Here is a 24,531-nt window from a genome sequence, read left to right as displayed (position 1 = left end):
AAATATACACATTAAAATTCTCATATGTAAATATAGGTGAATTCGTAACCAAACTAATCCGTAGACATTCGTAGACACTCCCAACTCGTATACACAATTCGGGGTGAACTCGTAGAAAAAGAAATAAAATAGGGTAATAGACTTAAACATAGACTTATTACATGTACATTTTGAATTATGTGGTAAATGTATTTCAAAAAATAAATGTTAAATGACAATAAATATTATTGCTATCCTCTTGTCTTTCTCTGCTTGGATATATTTTCCGGATTAATTATTTTTACAGAGGATCCTGATAAGTCTTTCAAATCAAAACAATAGTACGGTAATCCCCTACTTGACTCACCACATACCGAACACTCCTCTTGTCCCCCTCACCATGGGTGTACTTACCGGATTATCAAATTATTTATACAGCGTCCTGCAAGAGAAATACTAATACTTACCATATCTTTTACTAAACCCGTGAACATCCGGGGTTGAATAGGTCTTCAGCAACCCATGCTTGCCGATAGAGGCGACTAACGGGATTACAAACTCGCTGACTTGATTGATTCATGTACCCCAATTGCGTGGATCGATCAATCACTGGATTGTCTGGTCCAGACTCGATTATATACTGGCCGCCTTCATAGAGCTGGAATATTGCTGAGTGCGCCGTTAAACAATTAACAAATGTATTAAACAAATACAAAAGAACATGCAAACGAAAAACTCAGAAACATAAGTTTTACGAGGTCAATATTCCGCTAAGTAATAATAATATTGATTAGATTACTAATCATGATTTAATTCCAATAGCTAAAACATGTGTCTTCGAATTCACTCATGGTTTGTCTACGATTTCACTGTAAATTGTGTCTACGAGTTGGCGGTGTCTACGAATTTACCGCATCCATATAAACATGTCTTTTTTGGCAGTCGACAGCGCATATGTATTTGCGGAGCGCACATAGAATAACAGTCAGACTGAGTTATACGCGCGACACGAAGGGCTGTACCACTCGATAACCGTGGTACGCTTCCGTAGTTTCGTAAACTGTGTACAAATAGCGAAGATCCGAAAGGTCGAACTTTGGACCTATTGCAAGTACTTTGCACCTGTTTTGCGACCTGGATCTGGATGACAGCGATGTGACAGTGTAGGGGCCACGCACAGGTACATCTGATGTGGATCCTCACTAGGGTGAGAATGGAAGGGGCAGGGAGGCGCCTCAAGCACCTGCAGGCGGTGCTGAGCCCCTCGGGAGCCAGAGCCGGTCTCAGGATACGTCTATCATCATCTACTGGAGGTAACAAAATTTAATAAGCAGGCTTAATTGAATAAAATTTTGCATATTTATTGCAGATATTGCAGTGACACAGCGAAAATAAGCTATTGAGGTCGTGGTAGTGTTGGAACGGTCCTGACCTGTCAAAGGTCATTATTGAGTCAGCCGTGTTTAATAAAAACAAAATAGATCTAGTCAAAAGCTCCGTGAATAAACTAGTAGCAGGCGACAACGTTTGTTTGTTTGTTTGTTGTTTAATACCGCACTCAGCAATATTCCAGCTATATGACGGCTGTCTGTAAATAATCGATTCTGGACCAGACAATCCAGTGATTGACACCATGAGCATTGATCCACATACATCAAGCAAGTCAGCGAGCCTGACCACCAATCCCGTTTGTCGCTTTTTACGACATGCATATTATAGTCTCCTTTTATGGCAAGCATGGGTTGCTGAAGACCTATTTATTTTATACTCTAGGTCTTCGCGGGTCTCATGCAACGACGAGAAGATTCGTCTTCACTCATATATAGGCTTAACAGATCAAGGTAGCTCAGTGCATGCAGAGACCACTCCCTTTTAAAAATCCTCGATCTGCACTGTCATTCCCAATGTCATGATCCCTATATATTGGTGGCTTAGCTCTGGTTACCATGGTTACTGGTACTCTAATGCCTGTATTTTACTGGTATTAAAGTGAGTGAGTGAGTGTGTATGGTTTTACGCCGCTTTTAGCAATATTCCAGCAACATCACTGCGGGGGACACCAGAAATGAGCTTCACACATTGTACCACTGGTATTAAAGGCGCACTGATCTCTGACAATTCACCGGGACTGTTTGATGCCTTTGTTTTTTTCCGTGGATACCGGGATGTTATCCCAAACATCTTAACTAGTTCGCAAGCTGTGCTGCGCCAACCGTAAGCGTATTTGTCACTTTTATTGATAGTATAAGGGCGTATTGTCACATTCATCAACAAGAATACAGTTTTGTCTTGGAAAAAATAAGGAAATGTAGGTATCTTTAGAGGTAGCAATGATAATGGTGAAAAAGTTTTGACAAGTCAATTGCTTTATTGTGCGATTTTCGTTTTCACTATTTTGACTTGCAAAACAAACTAAATATTTCACCTGAGCATTGTTTAATTTATCATGTGTATGTGTTAGAGTCATTGTGTAAAATGACTAATATTTTCACTTAGACAATTCATTAAATGCCTAAATATTCAGTTCCATCAAAGTGTTATGTTCATTACAGTGAAATAGCAAGTGTCATGTTCACTACAGTGAAATATCAAGTGTCATGTTCACTACAGTGAAATATCAAGTGTTATGTTCACTGCAAAGAAAATATCATTTTTCTTAACCTTAGAAAACTCAGTCTCGTGACGGGCAAAGGAGATATTTCCTTTCCCCACGTGACTATGAGAGAAACATGATATTTCACTTGACACATGAAATATCGTCTATGTGTACATCATGTAAACCTCATCACTGTAAAATCAGCCATTACGTTGGACATTGGCAATTGATCGATCATCAGTTACAAATGCTGTTTTATTATGATGATATTTTCCAGTTGGTTATTTGTACTGATGCATTACCATGGTTACACATTCTTCTTTCTCCTGTAGATGGGACGAGGGCAAGTATAGGCGACATCAGCATCGTCCTGCGAGATGCCAAAAACGCAGAGCTTGTGCCACGGAAATACAGTAAGTTACTCTTCATCTTCCAGCGACTTACATGAGCTTGTCAGTAGGCAAGTAAAACACTTGAACATATATTTATTTTTTGGGACAGATTATAGAATGTGCCAAATGCTCTTTGATTAGACACTTCTGAGGGTCAGTGGATAATATTGAGAATTAAAACTTGAAATTTATGATCATCCGTTAAGAAAGCTGAGGGCAGTTGAAATAAGGCGATTATTTTCCATTTGATCTACTTTTAAGTTTGTTCTTTTATGCTGAAATAATTCAAACTCTTTTTTATTGATTAACATTTCGGGGAGTTTTTGTTGTCGTTTTACATTTCTGGGATGTTACAAGAATATAGAAGTTGTTATCCATAAAAAAGTGTCATTTATTTATGTTCTTCCAACTTCTAAATGCCTATTAAAACTTTATTTAGATTTGGCAGTAAGAAAAATGACTTACCAGAAATTCAAGTGTTTTCAAATTTTAGTGTTGCCAGATATTGAAGCCACCAGTTAAGATTTTTGTTTGTTTGTTGTTTAATGTCACACTCAGCAATATTACAGCTATATGACGGCAGTAAATAATCGAGTCTGGACCAGACAATCCAGTGATTGATATCATGAGCATCGATCCACGCAATTGGGATCGATGACATGTATCAACCAAGTCAGCGAGCCTGACTAACCGATCCCGTTTGTCGCCTTTTACGACAAGCATTGTCACCTTTTACGGCAAGCACAGGTTGCTGAAGACCTCTTCTATCCCGGATCTTCACGGGTCAAGCATGGGTTGCTGAAGACCTCTTCTATCCCGGATCTTCACGGGTCACGCATGGGTTGCTGAAGACCTCTTCTATCCCGGATCTTCACAGGCCCCACCAGTTAAGAAAATGCCTGAGTTTTCCTGTCTTATTGTTAAACGTTCCTCCTTCCAGTGCCGGCCAATGTCTCCCAGTCCGTGCTGCGCCACCTGAGATGGATCATGCAAAAGGTTTGTATGCATCAGAACGCTGCAAAGAAAGTTGACTTCCAAGTTACTTATGGGGCGGTTGGGTAGCCTTGTGGTTAAACATTTCACTCGTCTCACAGGAAAACTGGTTCAATTCCTTACATGGGCACAATGTGTGAAGCCCATTTCTGGTGGCCCCACCGTGATGTTGATGGAATATTGCTAATAGCGGCGTAAAACCATACTCACTCACTCACTCAAGTTACTAACTCTTACGGACCGCCTCCGTGGTCTAGTGGTAGAGCGTCCGCCCTTCGTCATACCAAAAGACGTTAAAAGATGGTACTTGTTGTTACCCTGTTTGGCGCTCAGCATTAAGGGGCTAAAACAAGGACTGGTCGGTTCGGAGTCAGTATACTGTGTCTGAGTGAGATATTCATGTTAAACTGTTGCATGGTATCTCAGTGAGCTAGCACTATAAATCGGCATCAGTCCGGACTAGTACAAGCAGCCACACAAACACACACACGTACATGCACGTCACTATATAAGTGCAATAATCTTGGAAGTGACGTTAAACCCCATTTCACCTCATCTCACCTCACCTCACCTCACTAACTCTTACGTACAAGTGAGTAAATGGAAGAGCTCCAACGACCTCGTCCATGCGTACCAGACATCTAGGAACTCACGGTCTGGTGACAAACTTCAGCTGGTCACTCCACATGGAAACTGAAATCCTTTGGTGCACGAACATTTCTAGTAACTGCTGCAGCTCATTAAATGCTCTTCCAATTGTCCTCAGAAAAGACCCATAACTTGATATTTTCAAGTCAAGACTTAAAACATATTTGTTTGATAACTCAGCCATTTAACTCTTGTTTACATATGTAGGTGTGTTGTCAGCGATTTGAGCATGCATTGTTGTATGGAAGTTAGTGCATTACATGAATTCTTATACCGTATTCGACATAAGAAGCGCCCTGCTCTAATAAGCGCCCACGTCGATATTTGCTAATATATTGGCTAGTGAACAATCTCAATTAGCACCTCTTCCAATTGATAAATGTACACAAGACTTATTTATTCGTGTATAATAAGCACTCGTATGTTACGGGCAATTAAATCCTGGAAAAATATATATGTCGTATATAAACATTTCAGGCTGTCAGCATAAACCACGAAATTTACGATCTTTCAACTCAAAATAATATTCTAATAAGAGCCCCCTATTTCTAATTTTGAGAGCGCCCTGGGTGCTTATTATGTCGAATACGGTTATTATTTTTACCTGACTGGCTGATCTATGGGTGACTGTTGGGGCTATTTTCACTTTTAGGATTGTAGTAAACCAACTTTAAGGCTTGATAATAATACGCTGTATTTATCAATGTATTTCCTGCGCTGAGGGCATTGTTTTATGTGCAGAGATTAAGATTACCATGTGTATTTTCTCGTAAACTAAGCCAGAAATAGCAATCAGCTGTGCACACGTTTCCTCCCAATCTACTGGTGATTCAGTTAAAACGTACCCAGTGATACCACTTTAAAGAAATTTGATGCAATGGTTGGAAGAAATTGTATCTGAAATTATTATTTTATCAGGAATAATATATTCCCATATCGTGATATTTTAGTTACAGCTTCCACCATTTATACTTAAAATTATAAGAACCACAAGCGTAGCACTTTGGTCAACAATGACGTCAACAATGCCGTCCGGATGACGGAAACAATACACTGTTGTCTCATGACGTAATACGACCCAAGGGCACATATGATTTTTATGAACCTCGATATGTTTGCCCTCGTAGGTAATAAATAAATTATGTAGAGTTGTTTGGACTGTATTAATCATGTAAACATTGTTTCAACAAGTTAAACGATAAGTAAAGGAGTCCTACTCAGAATAATACCCTGACATCTTTTCAATATGCCGTTTGATTAATTCTAAAATCATCAAAATGACAAGTTGTTGTTAACCATGTAACAGTTCAGTTAATCGCAAACTGGTATACCATGAATTTCTATTAATCTCATTATTATCCTGTTTACCTATAATTCTCCCAAATTGCAGTCTGTACAAACAAGATTGTATAATGGTTTATTTTCAACAGATTTTCGTGTTAGTTTATGGACTAGTATGTGCTGATCGTACCATGTTTCCAGACCAGGCATTCTACACCAGACTTGGACATAACTAGTGGCTTGTTGCAAACTGCTATTGTTTCCATGGTTACAGGACCTGCTGGGACAAGACGTGTTTCTGATAGGACCGCCCGGGCCGTTCCGCAGAGAGGTCGCCATGATGTATCTGGTAGGTTCTGTCTTTCTAATGTTATTTCACTTACCGGGGTACATTGGTTGGTTGGTTTGTTGTTTCACACTCAGCAATATTCCAGCTATATCACGGCCGTCTGTAAATAAATGAGGCTGGACCAGACAATCCAGTCATTAATATGATGAGCATCGATCCACGTAATTGGGATACGATGACATGCGTGGATTTCACTTACATTGATACATTGGCAGTGGTGTATCACCATGGAGTTTGTGTGTTAAACTCCTTTACGGTTTTACACGACACAGAAATATGCATCCATAACACACATTTGTGTAGAACGGATGCAGAACAAAATTTTGTTGCATCATGAGGGCTGTATAGTAATATTCTTGACAAGAGGGGACATGGGTGGCCCAGTTGTCTAAGGTGCCGAACTGTGAAACCAGTTCTTGATGTCATCTTGCTGGAAGTCGCATCAAGCACTGCTTGTCGTTCACTTGAGGAGCTAGCTTTCTACAGGAGTTGACAACTGGTTACATTGTGGAATGTTAGATTTGTCTAGCATTAAAACAAAATCTGATTGCAACATGCCCAATTCACCTGATGACTAATATTCTGGCTGTTCAGTAGCCAAGAGCCACAATTGGATGTGAAGAGTTGCATCCCATGCGTATTCCAGGATGCTATGAATGTGGTTTCACCCTGATTGTTTTATTTCTTGGGTTGTCTGCACCATATCTGTGATCATTGGTTTTACCAAAGTGGTAACTAACTAAGACCAACATCACTTTGGCTTTCTCCTCACACCCAGCTTACCTACCTGATTTAAGAAAGTTATACAAATGTCTGAAAGATGCAAATATGATGTTAAATACTAATCATCACTCTCACTCACTCACTCACTCACTCACTCACTCACTCACTCACTCACTCACTCACTCACTCACTCACTCACTCACTCACTCACTCACTCACTCACTCACTCACTCACTCACTGTTTCAGGAGCTCACCCAGCGGGAGTCGGAGTACATCTCATTATCTCGAGATACGACTGAGTCTGATCTCAAACAGCGGCGAGAGATCCAAGGCGGAACTGCCTTCTACATCGACCAGGTCGGTAATTCAGGAAATAGGCAGTGATATGTAGTAATATGTATTAAAGGAATTTTAGTTTTAATCGTTCACAGATATTAATGCGATATTCTCAAAATATTTATAAATTGATAAATAATACCTATTTCAAAAATAAAACTAAGTAAAATATCTCAAGCATGTTTGGTCATTGGGTAAAATGTTGAAATTTTTATTATAGATCAGTGATGATGATGATGATGATGATGATGATGATGCTTAAAGTGCATGACATTATAGTCCAATTACTTTCTCAGCTCCCTGTGAAGTATACAAGCCAAGCTGCCAATAAGGTGCTGAAAGGTTGTCATTCACATTACCATTTCATCCTACCAGGAACAATTTTGAACTAAGTCACTGAACCAGACCACCTGAAACATTTGGTCACCTCACCCCAGCACAGGTTCTAACCCAGAATCCCCACGGTACGACCAGCATAGGTTGCTAGGGAGCTGTTCTAACCCGGAATCCCCACAATACGACCAGCATAGGTTGCTAGAGAGCTGTTCTAACCCGGAACCCCCACAATACGACCAGCATAAGTTGCTAGAGAGCTGTTCTAACCCAGAGTCCCCATGGTACGACCAGCATAGGTTGCTAGGGAGCTGTTCTAACCCAAAATCCCCACGGTACGACCAGCATAGGTTGCTAGGGAGCTGTTCTAACCCGGAATCCCCACCATACGGCTTACAAAGGCTGCTGGGGACCTGTTCTAACTTCACAGTGAGCTTGATGTGACTTGGAGAGGTGACTAAGCTTTCTGGGTCCTGAGACTTTGTTAATTATGTGCCAACTGTGAGATTGAGCAACTTCTTGTCCCCCTTTCAATTGTTCTGAACACAATGTTTTACATTTCAGTGTGCAGTAAGGGCTGCTTTAGAGGGAAGAATTCTGGTTTTGGAGGGAATTGAAAAAGCCGAGAGGAATGTGCTCCCGGTGTTGAATAACCTTCTTGAAAATCGTGAAATGCAGCTCGACGATGGCCGCTTTCTTGTAGCTGCTGACCGATACGATAAACTGCTCAACGATCATACCAAGGAGGAACTTGACTCTCTCAATCTTGTACGAGTTAGTGAACGATTTAGGGTCATTGCTCTTGGTTTGCCAATTCCACGTTACCAAGGCAACCCACTAGATCCACCATTACGTTCCCGGTTTCAGGCCAGAGATGTACATTCCCTGCCTTTTAAGGTAATCTTGAAATGATTGAAAAACTAAATGTTTTTTACATGGTTCTTTAAGGATTGCAGTTTTTTAATTTTTTTATGTTAATTAAATACATTTCCCGACACATAAATGAATTTTAATAATTTGGTCCTGGTGATATTTTGGAACTATGTTTATAAACCTATTCATTGGGATCGCTATTAAGTAAGAGACTTCTTTCTATAGGCATTAAGACCTATTGTGAGGTTTTTACTTTCCAGTTGGGTTAAATCTCATAAACAGGGACGTTGTAATGTCCCTGAGATTTTATATAATATCCCAGGGATTTTATATAATGTCCTGGGTATTTTATTAATATAACTTCCGTTCAGATTGTAACATGTAATGAAATGTAAAATCAAATGACAAATGTTTTCTTCAATTCCCGAGGATCGAACTTGCAACCTTCATATCTGTAGCCCAGTAAGTGTACCACGAGGCTACAGAGGTGTTGATAAGCCTCGCTGGTTTTTAGAATGTCCTTTTCAAGATCTGTACGCCAGCAACAGATATTTTACGAGCGTTTCCTAAGGTTCATGGAAAGTATGTTCGAAACATAAAAATGTTGATAAATGTTGTTTTAAGTTTCTTTTTTCGGTTTATAAGCATGGAAAAACACTTTCCCTCGGTTTTGGTAGACAGAGCATGCCCTGGGGGTCGGGAAAAAAGGCGGGGGCTTCGCCCTCTTGGTTTTTCCCTCTCCCCAGGGCATGCTCTGTCTACCAAAACCTCGTGAGCGTGTTTTCTCCAATACTTCATGACTACTGTTGCTTGGTCTAACTACATGTTTGACAGATGTAATACTTTTATGCCAAAGTTTCGCCTGTCAGATGACTATGATTCCGACTTGCCTGCAGAGATATTTTCATATTTCAGGAAGTTTTAGAAGCCCTGCAAGAAAACACCAGGACTGTGGCTCCAGAACGGTAGGAACATACTGTCCATTTGTAATTTTGTTTTATTTAGTGTGTTTTTTAATAATGCACTCAGTAATTTTCCACTAATTGAGTCCAGTCCAGTGATTGACATGCATGAACCAAGTCAGGGAGCTTAACCATCTGATCCCGTTAGTCTCCTCTTAGGACAAGTATACTAACCCAGATCTTCATTGGTAAGCCATCATTTCGGGAGCCTCATTGGTATAAGCAGGCTGTGTGAATTACAATCTCATTAAAATCAGATCTTAGTTCTCACTACTGCTAGACAAAGATCTAAGGACATCCCATTAAGGGTCACGTCAGAACGACCTTTCATCCGACCAATCAGACCGTTGCTTACCAGATCATGAAAGTGACAGTCGGAATGTGATTTCTTATCATGCAACCTCGAAAACTTTAAAACGGGGTATTCCAAACGATACTTACGGGCTTAACGACTGAATCCATACAATCTAGAGGATATAATTGCCATTCAAGAATGTTCTTTTGTTCAGGTTTCAAATTTTTCATCGATAATGTGTCAAAATATGTTTCGAAGCGTAGTCGCCAATTTGAAATTAGTGCCGTAAAGCACGAGAAAGCTGCCTTCTGATTGGCTAATGTCGACATCTTGTCAGTCATTCCATTGGTCGGTCAGAGTGACGTGACCCATAATGGGATGTCCTCAGATCTTTGTTTAGCGGTAGCGAGAACTAAGATCTGATTTTAATGAGATTGTGTGGATTCCAGGTTAGAGTTGCTCCACAGCAATCTATGCTGATCGTAAGAGGCGGCCATATGAATCGGGAGGTCAGGACTTGGTTGATTGTCGTCATACCCTGATGGTGTGGATTGTTGCTCACAATATTAATCACTGGATTTTCTGGTCCAGAGTAGATTAATTTCACGTAATGCAATGGTATGAAGTTATGCTTGTTCTAGTCCTGTCTAGAAAAATGAAAAAATAACAGTCAGGAAGTGTTTCTATTGTTCCAGGGGCGGTCGGGTAGCCTAGTGGTTAAAGCGTTCGCTCGTCACGCCGAAGACCCGGGTTCGATTCCCGACATGGGTACAATGTGTGAAGCCCATTTGTGGTGTCCTCCGCCGTAATATTGCTGGAATATTGCTAAAAGCGGCGTAAAACCATACTCACTCACTCAATTCTATTGTTCGGTGATCATGTTGGATTTTCCTGCACGTATGTTTATCTAAGAGAAATCTGGTTCCAGGATATCCCAGCTGTTGTCATTTGCGTCCACCATGTTGACGACCGAGTCCACCTCCCTCGGGTTGCCGGACTTCCCCCTCGACAATCTCGTGCATCTAGTCAGGATTATGGTAGGTACTCAGAGTAATCATTCTGTGAAGGAGTTTCTTTGTTCATTGTACATGTAGCAGGGCATTTGGTCATCCCACAGATGATAGTCTTACCTTGTCAGCCTGCCCTTGTTAATCTCAGTTTCTGACACAGGACATGGGTTGTCTCTCCTTGTTTAGTGGTGGCGCATCTGCTCAGAGAGCGGGTTGTCGGGTTCGTTCCACAGCCACATCATACCAAAAGACGGTAAAAGATGGTACTTGTTTCTACCCTGTCTGGCGTTCTGTATATGAGACTGGTCGGCAGAGTCAATATAGGTGTGTGAGAGGGGTGTTCATGTTAAACTGCGACAGTGGCCTAGCACTTTAAAAAAACAACTGTTATTAATCCAGAGTAGTACACTCACGTGCTTGCCTGTCACACAATATAAGTACAATATGAACTCGACGTTAAACCCCATTTCACCTCACCTAAACCTGTTTATTGGAGCGTTTCTGTCACTGGGCACAGGAGTTGTCTGCCCTTGTTTATCGATGTGTTTTTGTTCCAGGACTCAGGAGTTGTCTGCCCTTCTTTATCGATGTGTTTATGTTCCAGGACACAGGAGTTGTCTGCCCTTCTTTATCGATGTGTTTATGTTCCAGGACACAGGAGTTGTCTGCCCTTGTTTATCAATGTGTTTATGTTCCAGGACACAGGAGTTGTCCGCCCTTGTTTATCAATGTGTTTATGTTCCAGGACACAGGAGTTGTCCGCCCTTGTTTATCAATGTGTTTATGTTCCAGGACACAGGAGTTGTCTGCCCTTGTTTATCGATGTGTTTATGTTCCAGGACACAGGAGTTGTCTGCCCTTGTTTATCGATGTGTTTTTGTTCCAGGACACAGGAGTTGTCTGCCCTTGTTTATCGATGTGTTTTTGTTCCAGGACACAGGAGTTGTCTGCCCTTGTTTACCGATGTGTTTTTGTTCCAGGACACAGGAGTTGTCTGCCCTTGTTTATCAATGTGTTTATGTTCCAGGACACAGGAGTTGTCTGCCCTTGTTTATCGATGTGTTTTTGTTCCAGGACAGGAGTTGTCTGCCCTTGTTTATCAATGTCTTTATGTTCCAGGATGTTGTACCGTCTGTATCCTCCCTGGAGCTGATACAGAGGCTGTACCCTTACAACATCATGCTGGGCAAGGAGGGGAAGACGGCCGTGGAGGACACGCTCACTGTAAGTTCACACATCAGTTAATAGCCGTGGAAGCACTTGTACATCACACACCAAAGATCAGGGGGTAGATACACAACGTTCAACTCCTTTATTTGGGGCACGGGTAGCCCAGTCGTCTAAGGCGCCGCGATTCGCTGTGCAGAGTTGCATCCCTTGGGCACGCCAGAAACCTATGATTGTGGGTTCGAATCCCGGTTCGCCCCGATTATGTTTCTAGGTTTGTCAGCACCATACCCGTGCTTGTGGGTTTCACCGAAGTGGTAAACGTCCGAGACGTGCATCACTTCGGGCTTTCCTCCCACATTAAGCTGACACGCCGTGATATAACTGGAATACTGTTAAAAGCGGCGTTAAACCCAACTCACTCACTCAACTCCTTTATCCCTTGATGTGTGTCTGTACTTTGCTCTCCACCCCATATGACAGCAATCAGTCAATCTGTATCTGACCCGTGAAGATCCAAGGTAGAATATGTCTTCAACAACCATTCTTGCCATAAAAGGGGACTATGTTTGTCGTAAGAGGCGACTAACGGGATCGGGTCGTCAGGCTCGCTGACTTGGTTGATGCATGTCATCGTATCCCAATTGCACGGATCGATGCTCATGATATTAATCACTGGATTGTCTGGTCCAGACTCGATTATTTACAGACTGCTGTCATATAGCGGGAATATTGCTGAGAGCAGTTTTAAACAACAAATAAACAAGCAAAGAAACAATCTGTATCTTCGCACTGAAAAGACATCCCGTTTTTGGAGAGATCAGCATTGTCTTGCCTCAACTGACGCAATGTTTCATTTTGTTTCATCATGATGTCATAACGTCATATTTGAATTTAAACCAATACATAATGCAGTTATTGGAAGTTTTTTATGTTAATTCTGAAATATTTACTAATTGTGTGGAACAAGGATCTGGGATTAAATCACTGATTATTTTACTGCTCATAGCTCACCTTAATATAGTTACATCAGTGTATGAATTGTATGTCAGATATCCTCTAAACATTGCTGTCCTTGACCATGACCTTGACCTTGACCTTTCAGAAATTTGAGTTGATTGGGTCAACCCCTGTGTACAGTGTAGGGAGCGTGGATAAGCAGGGTAACGAAGCCATGGTGACGCTGTCTCAAGGCCGAGATGTGCACCCAATACAGGTGAGTGGCACACACGTCTTGGGTAGTAGAATTACCTGTCATCTGTACCGGTGAGATGGATTGACGCTTGTGACCTAGGGAGTAGACATACCTGTCATCAGGGCTTGAAAAATCCACTTGTCCGCTTGTATTGACAAGTGGCAGCATGTGCTGGGCGAGAAGGAATTGAAGAAACTCTCGTCCTCCCGGGCGAGGACATATTTTAATCGTATTCAATTCATCTCTAATCATTTTCAATACTATATGCAGAATATGTTCGAACCTAAAGTATGTTTTCATCTCTCCCACGTTCTACGTAATAACAAAATACATGTCTCTCCTCTCATGAACAGACGACATATTCAGCAACTGTCAAAAAAACAGTAAGCGATTGCGCAGCAGGTATTGAATCTTTTTGGGAGATATAATGATGTTTTTTTTTATTTTTGTAGTTAGCGATTCGTTACTGATGCTCAAATGTCAAATTGATAGTGAACAGCTAATGTTTGATTTTGTGATCGAATTGGCCGACATACAGAAGTTTTTGATCAGGGATGGTGTGGTTGACATAATTAACAAACAGGCCAAGAAAAGGAAACTTTCTAAAAAAACAGTATGTCTGTAAAAAACAACCAACAACTGTGGAAGATGTATGGTTCAGTGAGTTTGAATGGGCGGAGATGAGCGTAGATGGCGGGGACTTCTATAAAATATAACAGGGCAAGTAAAAATATTACAGGACAAGTACAAAATATTATGTACTTGCCCTGCAGGACAAGTTGGGATTAAGAAAGTTTTCGAGCCCTGTGTCAAGTATAGTAATTTGGACGATTTAATTTAGAGATGGACTGATGTTTGTGTCTCAGGTAGTAGACGTACCTGTCAGGTATAGTGATTTAGTTACAGCTGTACAGGTGAGATGGACTGATGTTTGTGTCTCAGGTAGTAGACGTACCTGTCAGGTATAGTAATTTAGTTACAGCTGTACAGGTGAGATGGACTGATGCTTGTGTCTCAGGTAGTAGACGTACCTGTCAGGTATAGTGATTTAGTTACAGCTGTACATTTGAGATGGATTGATGCTTGTGTCTCAGGTAGTAGACGTACCTGTCAGGTATAGTGATTTAGTTACAGCTGTACAGGTGAGATGGACTGAGGCTTGTGTCTCAGGTAGTAGACATACCTGTCAGGTATAGTAATTTAGTTACAGCTGTACATGTGAGATGGATTGATGCTTGTGTCTCAGGTAGTAGACGTACCTGTCAGGTATAGTGATTTAGTTACAGCTGTACAGGTGAGATGGATTGATGCTTGTGTCTCAGGGAGTAGACGTACCTGTCAGGTATAGTGATTTAGTTACAGCTGTACAGGTGAGATGGATTGATGCTTGTGTCTCAGGTAGTAGACGTACCTGTCAGGTATAGTGATTTAGTTACAGCTGTACAGGTGAGATGGACTGATGCTTATGTCTCCGGTAGTAGACATACCTGTCAGGTATAGTGATTTAGTTACAGCTGTACAGGTGAGATGGACTGATGCTTGTGTCTCAGGTAGTAGACGTGCCTGTCAGGTATAGTGATTTAGTTACAGCTGTACAGGTGAGATGGACTGATGCTTATGTCTCAGGTAGTAGACGTACCTGTCAGGTATAGTAATTTAGTTACAGCTGTACAGGTGAGATGGACTGATGCTTGTGTCTCAGGTAGTAGACGTACCTGTCAGGTATTGTGATTTAGTTACAGCTGTACAGGTGAGATGGACTGATGCTTATGTCTCAGGTAGTAGACGTACCTGTCAGGTATAGTAATTTAGTTACAGCTGTACAGGTGAGATGGATTTATGCTTGTGTCTCAGGTAGTAGATGTACCTGTCAGGTATAGTGATTTAGGTACAGCTGTACAGGTGAGATGGACTGAGGCTTGTGTCTCAGGTAGTAGACATACCTGTCAGGTATAGTAATTTAGTTACAGCTGTACATGTGAGATGGATTGATGCTTGTGTCTCAGGTAGTAGACGTACCTGTCAGGTATAGTGATTTAGTTACAGCTGTACAGGTGAGATGGATTGATGCTTGTGTCTCAGGTAGTAGACGTACCTGTCAGGTATAGTGATTTAGTTACAGCTGTACAGGTGAGATGGATTGATGCTTGTGTCTCAGGTAGTAGACGTACCTGTCAGGTATAGTGATTTAGTTACAGCTGTACAGGTGAGATGGACTGATGCTTGTGTCTCAGGTAGTAGACGTACCTGTCAGGTATAGTGATTTAGTTACAGCTGTACAGGTGAGATGGACTGATGCTTATGTCTCAGGTAGTAGACGTACCTGTCAGGTATAGTAATTTAGTTACAGCTGTACAGGTGAGATGGACTGATGCTTGTGTCTCAGGTAGTAGACGTACCTGTCAGGTATAGTGATTTAGTTACAGCTGTACAGGTGAGATGGACTGATGCTTATGTCTCAGGTAGTAGACGTACCTGTCAGGTATAGTAATTTAGTTACAGCTGTACAGGTGAGATGGATTTATGCTTGTGTCTCAGGTAGTAGATGTACCTGTCAGGTATAGTGATTTAGGTACAGCTGTACAGGTGAGATGGATTTATGCTTATGTCTTAGGTAGTAGACGTACCTGTCAGGTATAGTGATTTAGTTACAGCTGTACAGGTGAGATGGACTGATGCTTGTGTCTCAGGTAGAAGACGTACCTGTCAGGTATAGTGATTTAGTTACAGCTGTACAGGTGAGATGGATTTATGCTTGTGTCTCAGGTAGTAGACATACCTGTCAGGTATAGTAATTTAGTCACAGCTGTACAGGTGAGATGGATTGATGCTTGTGTCTCAGGTAGTAGACGTACCTGTCAGGTATAGTGATTTAGTTACAGCTGTACAGGTGAGATGGAGAGATGCTTGTGTCTCAGGTAGTAGACGTACCTGTCAGGTATAGTAATTTAGTTACAGCTGTACAGGTGAGATGGATTTATGCTTGTGTCTCAGGTAGTAGACGTACCTGTCAGGTATAGTGATTTAGTTACAGCTGTACAGGTGAGATGGATAGATGCTTGTGTCTCAGGTAGTAGACGTACCTGTCAGGTATAGTAATTTAGTCACAGCTGTACAGGTGAGATGGATTGATGCTTGTGTCTCAGGTAGTAGACGTACCTGTCAGGTATAGTGATTTAGTTACAGCTGTACAGGTGAGATGGATAGATGCTTGTGACTCAGGTAGTAGACATACCTGTCAGGTATAGTAATTTAGTCACAGCTGTACAGGTGAGATGGATTGATGCTTGTGTCTCAGGTAGTAGACGTACCTGTCAGGTATAGTGATTTAGTTACAGCTGTACAGGTGAGATGGATTGATGCTTGTGTCTCAGGTAGTAGACGTACCTGTCAGGTATAGTGATTTAGTTACAGCTGTACAGGTGAGATGGACTGATGCTTATGTCTCAGGTAGTAGACGTACCTGTCAGGTATAGTAATTTAGTTACAGCTGTACAGGTGAGATTGACTGATGCTTGTGTCTCAGGTAGTAGACGTACCTGTCAGGTATAGTGATTTAGTTACAGCTGTACAGGTGAGATGGACTGATGCTTATGTCTCAGGTAGTAGACGTACCTGTCAGGTATAGTAATTTAGTTACAGCTGTACAGGTGAGATGGATTTATGCTTGTGTCTCAGGTAGTAGATGTACCTGTCAGGTATAGTGATTTAGGTACAGCTGTACAGGTGAGATGGATTTATGCTTATGTCTCAGGTAGTAGACGTACCTGTCAGGTATAGTGATTTAGTTACAGCTGTACAGGTGAGATGGACTGATGCTTGTGTCTCAGGTAGAAGACGTACCTGTCAGGTATAGTGATTTAGTTACAGCTGTACAGGTGAGATGGATTGATGCTTGTGTCTCAGGTAGTAGACATACCTGTCAGGTATAGTAATTTAGTCACAGCTGTACAGGTGAGATGGATTGATGCTTGTGTCTCAGGTAGTAGACGTACCTGTCAGGTATAGTGATTTAGTTACAGCTGTACAGGTGAGATGGAGAGATGCTTGTGTCTCAGGTAGTAGACGTACCTGTCAGGTATAGTAATTTAGTTACAGCTGTACAGGTGAGATGGATTTATGCTTGTGTCTCAGGTAGTAGACGTACCTGTCAGGTATAGTGATTTAGTTACAGCTGTACAGGTGAGATGGATTGATGCTTGTGTCGCAGGTAGTAGACGTACCTGTCAGGTATAGTAATTTAGTCACAGCTGTACAGGTGAGATGGATTGATGCTTGTGTCTCAGGTAGTAGACGTACCTGTCAGGTATAGTGATTTAGTTACAGCTGTACAGGTGAGATGGATAGATGCTTGTGACTCAGGTAGTAGACATACCTGTCAGGTATAGTAATTTAGTCACAGCTGTACAGGTGAGATGGACTGATGCTTGTGTCTCAGGTAGTAGACGTACCTGTCAGGTATAGTGATTTAGTTACAGCTGTACAGGTGAGATGGACTGATGCTTATGTCTCAGGTAGTAGACGTACCTGTCAGGTATAGTAATTTAGTTACAGCTGTACAGGTGAGATGGATTTATGCTTGTGTCTCAGGTAGTAGATGTACCTGTCAGGTATAGTGATTTAGGTACAGCTGTACAGGTGAGATGGATTTATGCTTATGTCTCAGGTAGTAGACGTACCTGTCAGGTATAGTGATTTAGTTACAGCTGTACAGGTGAGATGGACTGATGCTTGTGTCTCAGGTAGAAGACGTACCTGTCAGGTATAGTGATTTAGTTACAGCTGTACAGGTGAGATGGATTTATGCTTGTGTCTCAGGTAGTAGACATACCTGTCAGGTATAGTAATTTAGTCACAGCTGTACAGGTGAGATGGATTGATGCTTGTGTCTCAGGTAGTAGACGTACCTGTCAGGTATAGTGATTTAGTTACAGCTGTACAGGTGAGATGGAGAGATGCTTGTGTCTCAGGTAGTAGACGTACCTGTCAGGTATAGTAATTTAGTTACAGCTGTACAGGTGAGATGGATTTATGCTTGTGTCTCAGGTAGTAGACGTACCTGTCAGGTATAGTGATTTAGTTACAGCTGTACAGGTGAGATGGATAGATGCTTGTGTCTCAGGTAGTAGACGTACCTGTCAGGTATAGTAATTTAGTCACAGCTGTACAGGTGAGATGGATTGATGCTTGTGTCTCAGGTAGTAGACGTACCTGTCAGGTATAGTGATTTAGTTACAGCTGTACAGGTGAGATGGATAGATGCTTGTGACTCAGGTAGTAGACATACCTGTCAGGTATAGTAATTTAGTCACAGCTGTACAGGTGAGATGGATTGATGCTTGTGTCTCAGGTAGTAGACGTACCTGTCAGGTATAGTGATTTAGTTACAGCTGTACAGGTGAGATGGAGAGATGCTTGTGTCTCAGGTAGTAGACGTACCTGTCAGGTATAGTAATTTAGTTACAGCTGTACAGGTGAGATGGATTTATGCTTGTGTCTCAGGTAGTAGACGTACCTGTCAGGTATAGTGATTTAGTTACAGCTGTACAGGTGAGATGGATAGATGCTTGTGTCTCAGGTAGTAGACGTACCTGTCAGGTATAGTAATTTAGTCACAGCTGTACAGGTGAGATGGATTGATGCTTGTGTCTCAGGTAGTAGACGTACCTGTCAGGTATAGTGATTTAGTTACAGCTGTACAGGTGAGATGGATAGATGCTTGTGACTCAGGTAGTAGATGTACCTGTCAGGTATAGTAATTTAGTTACAGCTGTACAGGTGAGATGGATTGATGCTTGTGTCTCAGGTAGTAGACATACCTGTCAGGTATAGTGATTTAGTCACAGCTGTACAGGTGAGATGGATTGATGCTTGTGTCTCAGGGACCGCCTCCGTGGTCTGGTGGTAGAACGTCCGCCCGGAGAGCGGAAGGTTCGGGTTTCGATCGGCATTAAGGGGCTAAAACAAGGACTGGTCGGCTTGGAGTCAGTATACTGTGTCTGAGTAGGGTATTCATATTAAACTGAGGCATGGTATTTCAGTGAGCTAGCACTATAAATCGGCATCAGTCCGGACTAGTACAAGCTGACACACACACACATACACGTGCATGCACGTCGCTATATAAGTGCAATAATCTTGGACGCGACGTTAAACCCAATTTCACCTCACCTCACCTTGTGTCTCAGGTAGAAAACATACCTGTCAGGATTTAGTCATGATGTAAAATGAGATGTTTTTTCCAGGTGTCGGCCGGCATGCTCCCCTCGTCAGCTGGTGACAAGGACTCGCCCTTCATCAGGACCGGCTACCATGATGCTCTGCTGTCCGAGATGCTGCAGTCTCACGTCACAACAGACTTCTGTCTCGTGGGGCCAAGGGTAGGGAAGCTCACCCTGGTATACTCATGCAAAAAAATAATGGAACAGACATGACGATCGGATCATGATAAAGAATTGACAATTGTGTTGTTATTCATGGACATGGACACACTTTGGAACTCCCACAAGTCTGCTGGTCCACTAGATCGAGACAACTAATTTATTCTGAGGACAAGTAAAGATCCAATGATGGTAGTCCTCATTCACTGGTAGCATTTGAGGTCTATAGTATTTAATGCTTTAATTTTGCTACTTATTGGAACTGAATATTATGACAGAAAATTTTAACACAGCGAACCTTTTTGTCTTGTTCAAGCAGGACTAGCTACAAACTCTGAGGACTTGTGAAATAAGGTGTACACAAGTCCGTTTGGACTAGTCTTAAAAAATGAGTTTTTGAAGCTGATGGATCATTTCAAAAGTTGAGCGTTTTGTAGAAGCTGTTTTAGTCATCTCATTGTGAGTGGGAGATGCCATGTGTATTTCAGTCATTGTGATTGCTGTGGTGTTTGGTTGCAGGGCTGTGGCAAGAGTGTATTGGTCAAGCAGTTTGCAGATCTGCTAGGCTACCACACAGAACCCATCATGTTGTATCAGGTAATCATTGCTCGTAAAGGAAAGTAGCAATGCGTTGGCTTGTCACCGTCTATAAAGAACATTCCAAAATGTTTCACTAAAAGATCAAAGGAGACAATAATGACTTTATTACTGTGATAAAGTGCACATTTTGAGCAACGTTTCATCGGTTGACATCATGAGGCTGTTCAAATTACCCCCCCCCCCCCCCTTGATCTAGCGTATCCTTAGCAACATTGTCCTGTCATTCCTATCAATCGATATAATCGATTGGTGGAATAGTTTAACACTACATGATTTTAACAATCGTGAGAAGGAAACAACAGCCACAGATTTATCAAACAACAGTAACATCAACACGGGTTCCTCGACTGAGTGAGTGAGTGAGTGAGTGAGTGAGCGAGTGAGTGAGTATGGTTTTATGCTGCTCCAGCAATATCACGGCGGTGGCCACCAGAAATGGGCTTCACACATTGTACCCATGTCGGGAATTGAACCCACCGCCCCTTCCTCAACATTAAGGACTTCTGAATTCTGTTTTCATGAAGATTTCTCATTTGAATTTATTTCTTTGTTATCATAACTCCTAGCTCCAACTCAGAAAATAAAATCTGACAAATAAATAATCAGTTTGTTTTTGCCTTAGGCTAAAAAAAAAAGTCTTGGTTCTCAGGCACCGCCCCCTTCATCATGAAGTTCGCTGCACGTTTCGTTTTTATTTCCATTTTAAAAAAACCCCCAAAAATCCTTAAATATTCTAGGTCCAACAGTAGTCAAATACTGCATTCCAGTATACTGCATTTACTCATTAAGGCATACATTTATGTAGGGAGGCCCTTTCCCCAGTTAATTGTACAAAATTGTTTATTTGGTTACACAACTGTTTATTTGGTTACATTCTAGTTTGAACAACCAATAAGAAAAAAGATACCGCCCGCCGGCACTATATTTGCAAAAAACATTGCCTGAGAACCATTTTTTAAATACTTTTAAGCCATATATGGATGTGTGACTTTAGACAAGGGGACATAACTCTATACCATATTTTGTTAATCTGGTCATGTATTTTGTCTGGACTATATGCAGTGGACCCATCATGAGAATAATAATTGAAGAATGTGTTATATTCTCTGGAATCTAGGATATGACGTCACGAGACTTACTTCAGCAGAGGACGACGTTACCGAATGGCGACACCACATGGCGACACTCTCCGCTCGTCACGGCAGCCCTGGAGGGAAGCCTGGCTGTACTTGACGGGGTTCATCGAATAAACCCAGGGTCTTTCTCTGTGCTGCATAGGTTAGTACAGGTGGGACCCGTGAAGATTCCGGGGTAGAATAGGTCTTCAGCCACCCATTCTTGCCTCAAAAGGTGATTTAGCTTATTGTAAAAGGCGACCAACGGGATCAGGTGGTCAGGCTCGCTGGTTTGGTTGATGCATGTCATCGATCTCAATTGCGTGGATCGATGCTCATGATATTAATCACTGGATTGTCTGGTCCAGACTCGATTATTTACAGACCGCCGTCATACAGCTGGAATATTGCTGAGTGTGGCGTTAAACAACAAACAAATAGTACAGGTGGGAAAGACAAGTGGGTGAAGTGTTTGCTTGTCACACTGAAAGCCTGGGTTCCATTCCCAACTTGCGTACGTTCCGTAAAGCCTATTCGTTGTGTCCCCTGCCGATGTGTTGCTGGAATACTATCAGATTAGCACACCTGTGTCCAAAATGATTGTTACTTCCCGAGAAATTATTTGTCTTTTTGACATCCAATTCTTATACATTGTTAATGGGCATGTGTCATTTGTCACAGATCTGCCGCACCTGTTTACCATCTTCCCAAGGCAAGGGAGTTAACTGACTGTAAAAGTCCAGTTTCCACCCTTGCCGAATTAGGCTGGAATTCCGGAGTTACATTTTGGCTGGACTAACGAATCTATTCATAGTCCAATCAAAATTGGACCCGTGAAGATCCGGGGTAGAATAGGTCTTCAGCAACCCATGCTTGCCGTAAAAGGCCACTAATAGTGACTATGCTTGTCGTAAAAGGCGACTAACGGGATCGGGTGGTCAGGCTCGCTGACTTGTTTTATACATGTCATCGGTCCCAATTGCGTGGATCGATGCTCATGATATTAATCACTGGATTGTCTGGTTCAGACTCGATTATTTACAGACCGCCGTCATATAGCTGGAATATTGCTGAGTGCGGCGTTAAACAAAAAATATAAAAATATAATCAAAATTGTGCAACAAACTAGACATTCAATTTGCAACAAAATGGAATTCAGCGTTCAGATTTGGATTTGCAAACCATGTGTACCATCAATTTGGCGTCGACAGATATTTTCCAAATCTTTTCATGTTTTTGATCAAGGTGCTCAAACGATTTGGTGCACTCTGTGAAGTAAAGTCTGATTTAATTACAAAATATAGATCTTGATAATCGATCAGATTGTCTTGACTGGGTGCGGCCATTTTATTGGAACCAATTGCAAGTGATATGAGAGGTGGAATCTGATTGGTCAATGGGAGGGACATAGAAGGGACATAACTTGTAATTGCCAATTGCTACGATCTAGCTACGAAATTCAAGTATAGTTCGGCAAGGGTTGAAAGAGGACTTTTAATGTCAAGTAATTCCCTTGCCTCGGGAAGATTGTAATGAACATGTGCAGTGACATCTTTGACTACATCTTCCCCATTGGAATCTCGGTCCTAGTATCCCAGGCTTGTCGTAGCCTTCTGATATGAGGATCTTGTGGTTGGATGTCATTGTATCCCAATTGCGTGGATCGATGCTCATGATGTCAATCACTGGATTGTCTGTCCAGACTCGATTATTTACAGACCGCCGTCATATAGCTGGAATATTGCTGAATGTAGCGTTAAACAACAAACAAACTAACCAAACACACTCTTGAATTCATTTTCTTGAGATTTACATCTGTGATTGTAATTGTCCCCCGCCGCGCGAAAGCGCGAAGCGGGGGATATCGTATTCACGACCGTCCGTACGTCCCACCTGTTTGTTGCCGCGATATCTCAAGAACTAAACACTGGATTGTTCATATTTGGAACTTTGGTGTATATACAGACTCCGCAGACACCAGTCGGTTTTGGTGACCTTGACCCCATTTTCAAGGTCACAGCAGGCAAATCTGCTTTTGGAGTTGGAAAACGCTGTTGCCACAATATCTCAAAAACTAAACACTGGATTGTCTTCATATTTGGTTCTATGGTGTATATACAGGCGTGGGACATTTCGTCACTTTGTGACAAATACTTGTTATTTTTAGATTTTACATCTAAATCATCAATATCACTAATTACTTTCAAGTTCATTGTCTTGAGATTTTTCATTTCTGATTTTATATTGCTTGAGATATTACACCTCTTGTTTCAATTATCTTGATTTTCATATATAATTGTATTGGATTTGGTTTGGATTTTGTGTCTCCAGATTGGTCCACGAGCGGGACCTGCAGCTGTATGACGGGACTCGGCTGGTGCGACACGACAGATACCAGGACATTCAGGAGAAGACAGGGCTGTCCCAACCACAACTGGAGGAGCGGTGAGCTGAGAACCACTCCTGGGTTTGGGGGTTCTTGTAGTAATTGGGTTATTCCAGTATTTGTGTTTCTGGGTTCTTGGGTTTCTGGGATTCTGGGTTCTTGGATACTTGAGTTTCTGGGTTCTTGGATTCTGGAATCTTGGGTTTCTATGATTCTGGGTTCTTTGAGTTCTTTTATTTCTGAGATTCTGGGTTCTTGGGATTCTTGGGCTACCATGTTTTTGGAATTCTTGGGTTCTGGAATTATGATGTTCTTAGTCTTCTGGGATTCAACATTCATGGAGTTCTTGTGTTTTGGGGATTCTAAGTTAATGTAATTCTTGGGTGTTTCGGGATTCTTGGAGTTCTTGGGTTCTGGGATTCTGGTGTTCTGGGGGTTCATGGGGAATCCGCTGTTCAGCTACCCTGCTGCTCCACATTAATGTCCTCACTGTTCTGTATCCAGGAGGATTTTCCCCATCCATCCATCCTTCCGCCTCATCGCTCTCGGGGAGCCCCCAGTTGTCGGGAGCAGCAAGCAGCAGTGGATGTCGCCGGAGATGTTGACGATGTTCCTGTACCACCACATGCGGCCGCTGTCACGGACGGAGGAGACAGATGTTATACACAAACTGGTGGGTGCTTATTGTAGGGTAATCACCATCTACCGAAGCACTGACTTTAAAAGTCTAGTTACCAACCTTGCCAAACTAGCCTGGAATTTCTGAGTTATGGTTTGGCTGTTGAGTCTTTGCATAATCCGAGTCAAAATCGCGTAACGAAATAGACATCCTGTTTCGAAAACTGCCGTGCATATTTAGGTTGATTGCAGGATTTCCAAACCAATTGCACTGTCAACTGGGCATCTACAGATATTTT

The 24,531-nt window shown here is 41.9% G+C and overlaps 1 protein-coding gene across 1 annotated transcript in view; it reads left to right on the top strand.

Moving 5' to 3' along the window:
* Positions 1-1,047: 1,047 nt before the first annotated feature.
* Positions 1,048-24,531, top strand: part of LOC124121858 (von Willebrand factor A domain-containing protein 8-like) — a 72,118-nt gene continuing 48,634 nt past the window's right edge. Inside the window, exons 1-15 of the mRNA XM_048388774.1 lie at positions 1,048-1,292; positions 2,908-2,988; positions 3,908-3,963; positions 6,164-6,238; positions 7,209-7,319; positions 8,196-8,528; positions 9,420-9,469; positions 10,690-10,798; positions 11,891-11,995; positions 13,044-13,154; positions 19,379-19,513; positions 20,033-20,110; positions 21,231-21,391; positions 23,560-23,673; positions 24,119-24,287. Coding sequence (XP_048244731.1) covers positions 1,169-1,292; positions 2,908-2,988; positions 3,908-3,963; positions 6,164-6,238; positions 7,209-7,319; positions 8,196-8,528; positions 9,420-9,469; positions 10,690-10,798; positions 11,891-11,995; positions 13,044-13,154; positions 19,379-19,513; positions 20,033-20,110; positions 21,231-21,391; positions 23,560-23,673; positions 24,119-24,287 — 1,812 coding nt within the window. The 5' untranslated portion in view covers positions 1,048-1,168. The remainder of the gene's footprint in view (positions 1,293-2,907; positions 2,989-3,907; positions 3,964-6,163; positions 6,239-7,208; positions 7,320-8,195; positions 8,529-9,419; positions 9,470-10,689; positions 10,799-11,890; positions 11,996-13,043; positions 13,155-19,378; positions 19,514-20,032; positions 20,111-21,230; positions 21,392-23,559; positions 23,674-24,118; positions 24,288-24,531) is intronic.

This window comes from Haliotis rufescens, unplaced genomic scaffold (assembly GCF_023055435.1).
Source record: "Haliotis rufescens isolate VD_foot unplaced genomic scaffold, xgHalRufe1.0.p SCAF_79, whole genome shotgun sequence".
NCBI classification, from domain to species: Eukaryota; Metazoa; Mollusca; class Gastropoda; order Lepetellida; family Haliotidae; genus Haliotis; species Haliotis rufescens.
Note: the sequence above shows the minus strand (reverse complement) of the source record. Positions and strands in the feature narration are given on the sequence as shown.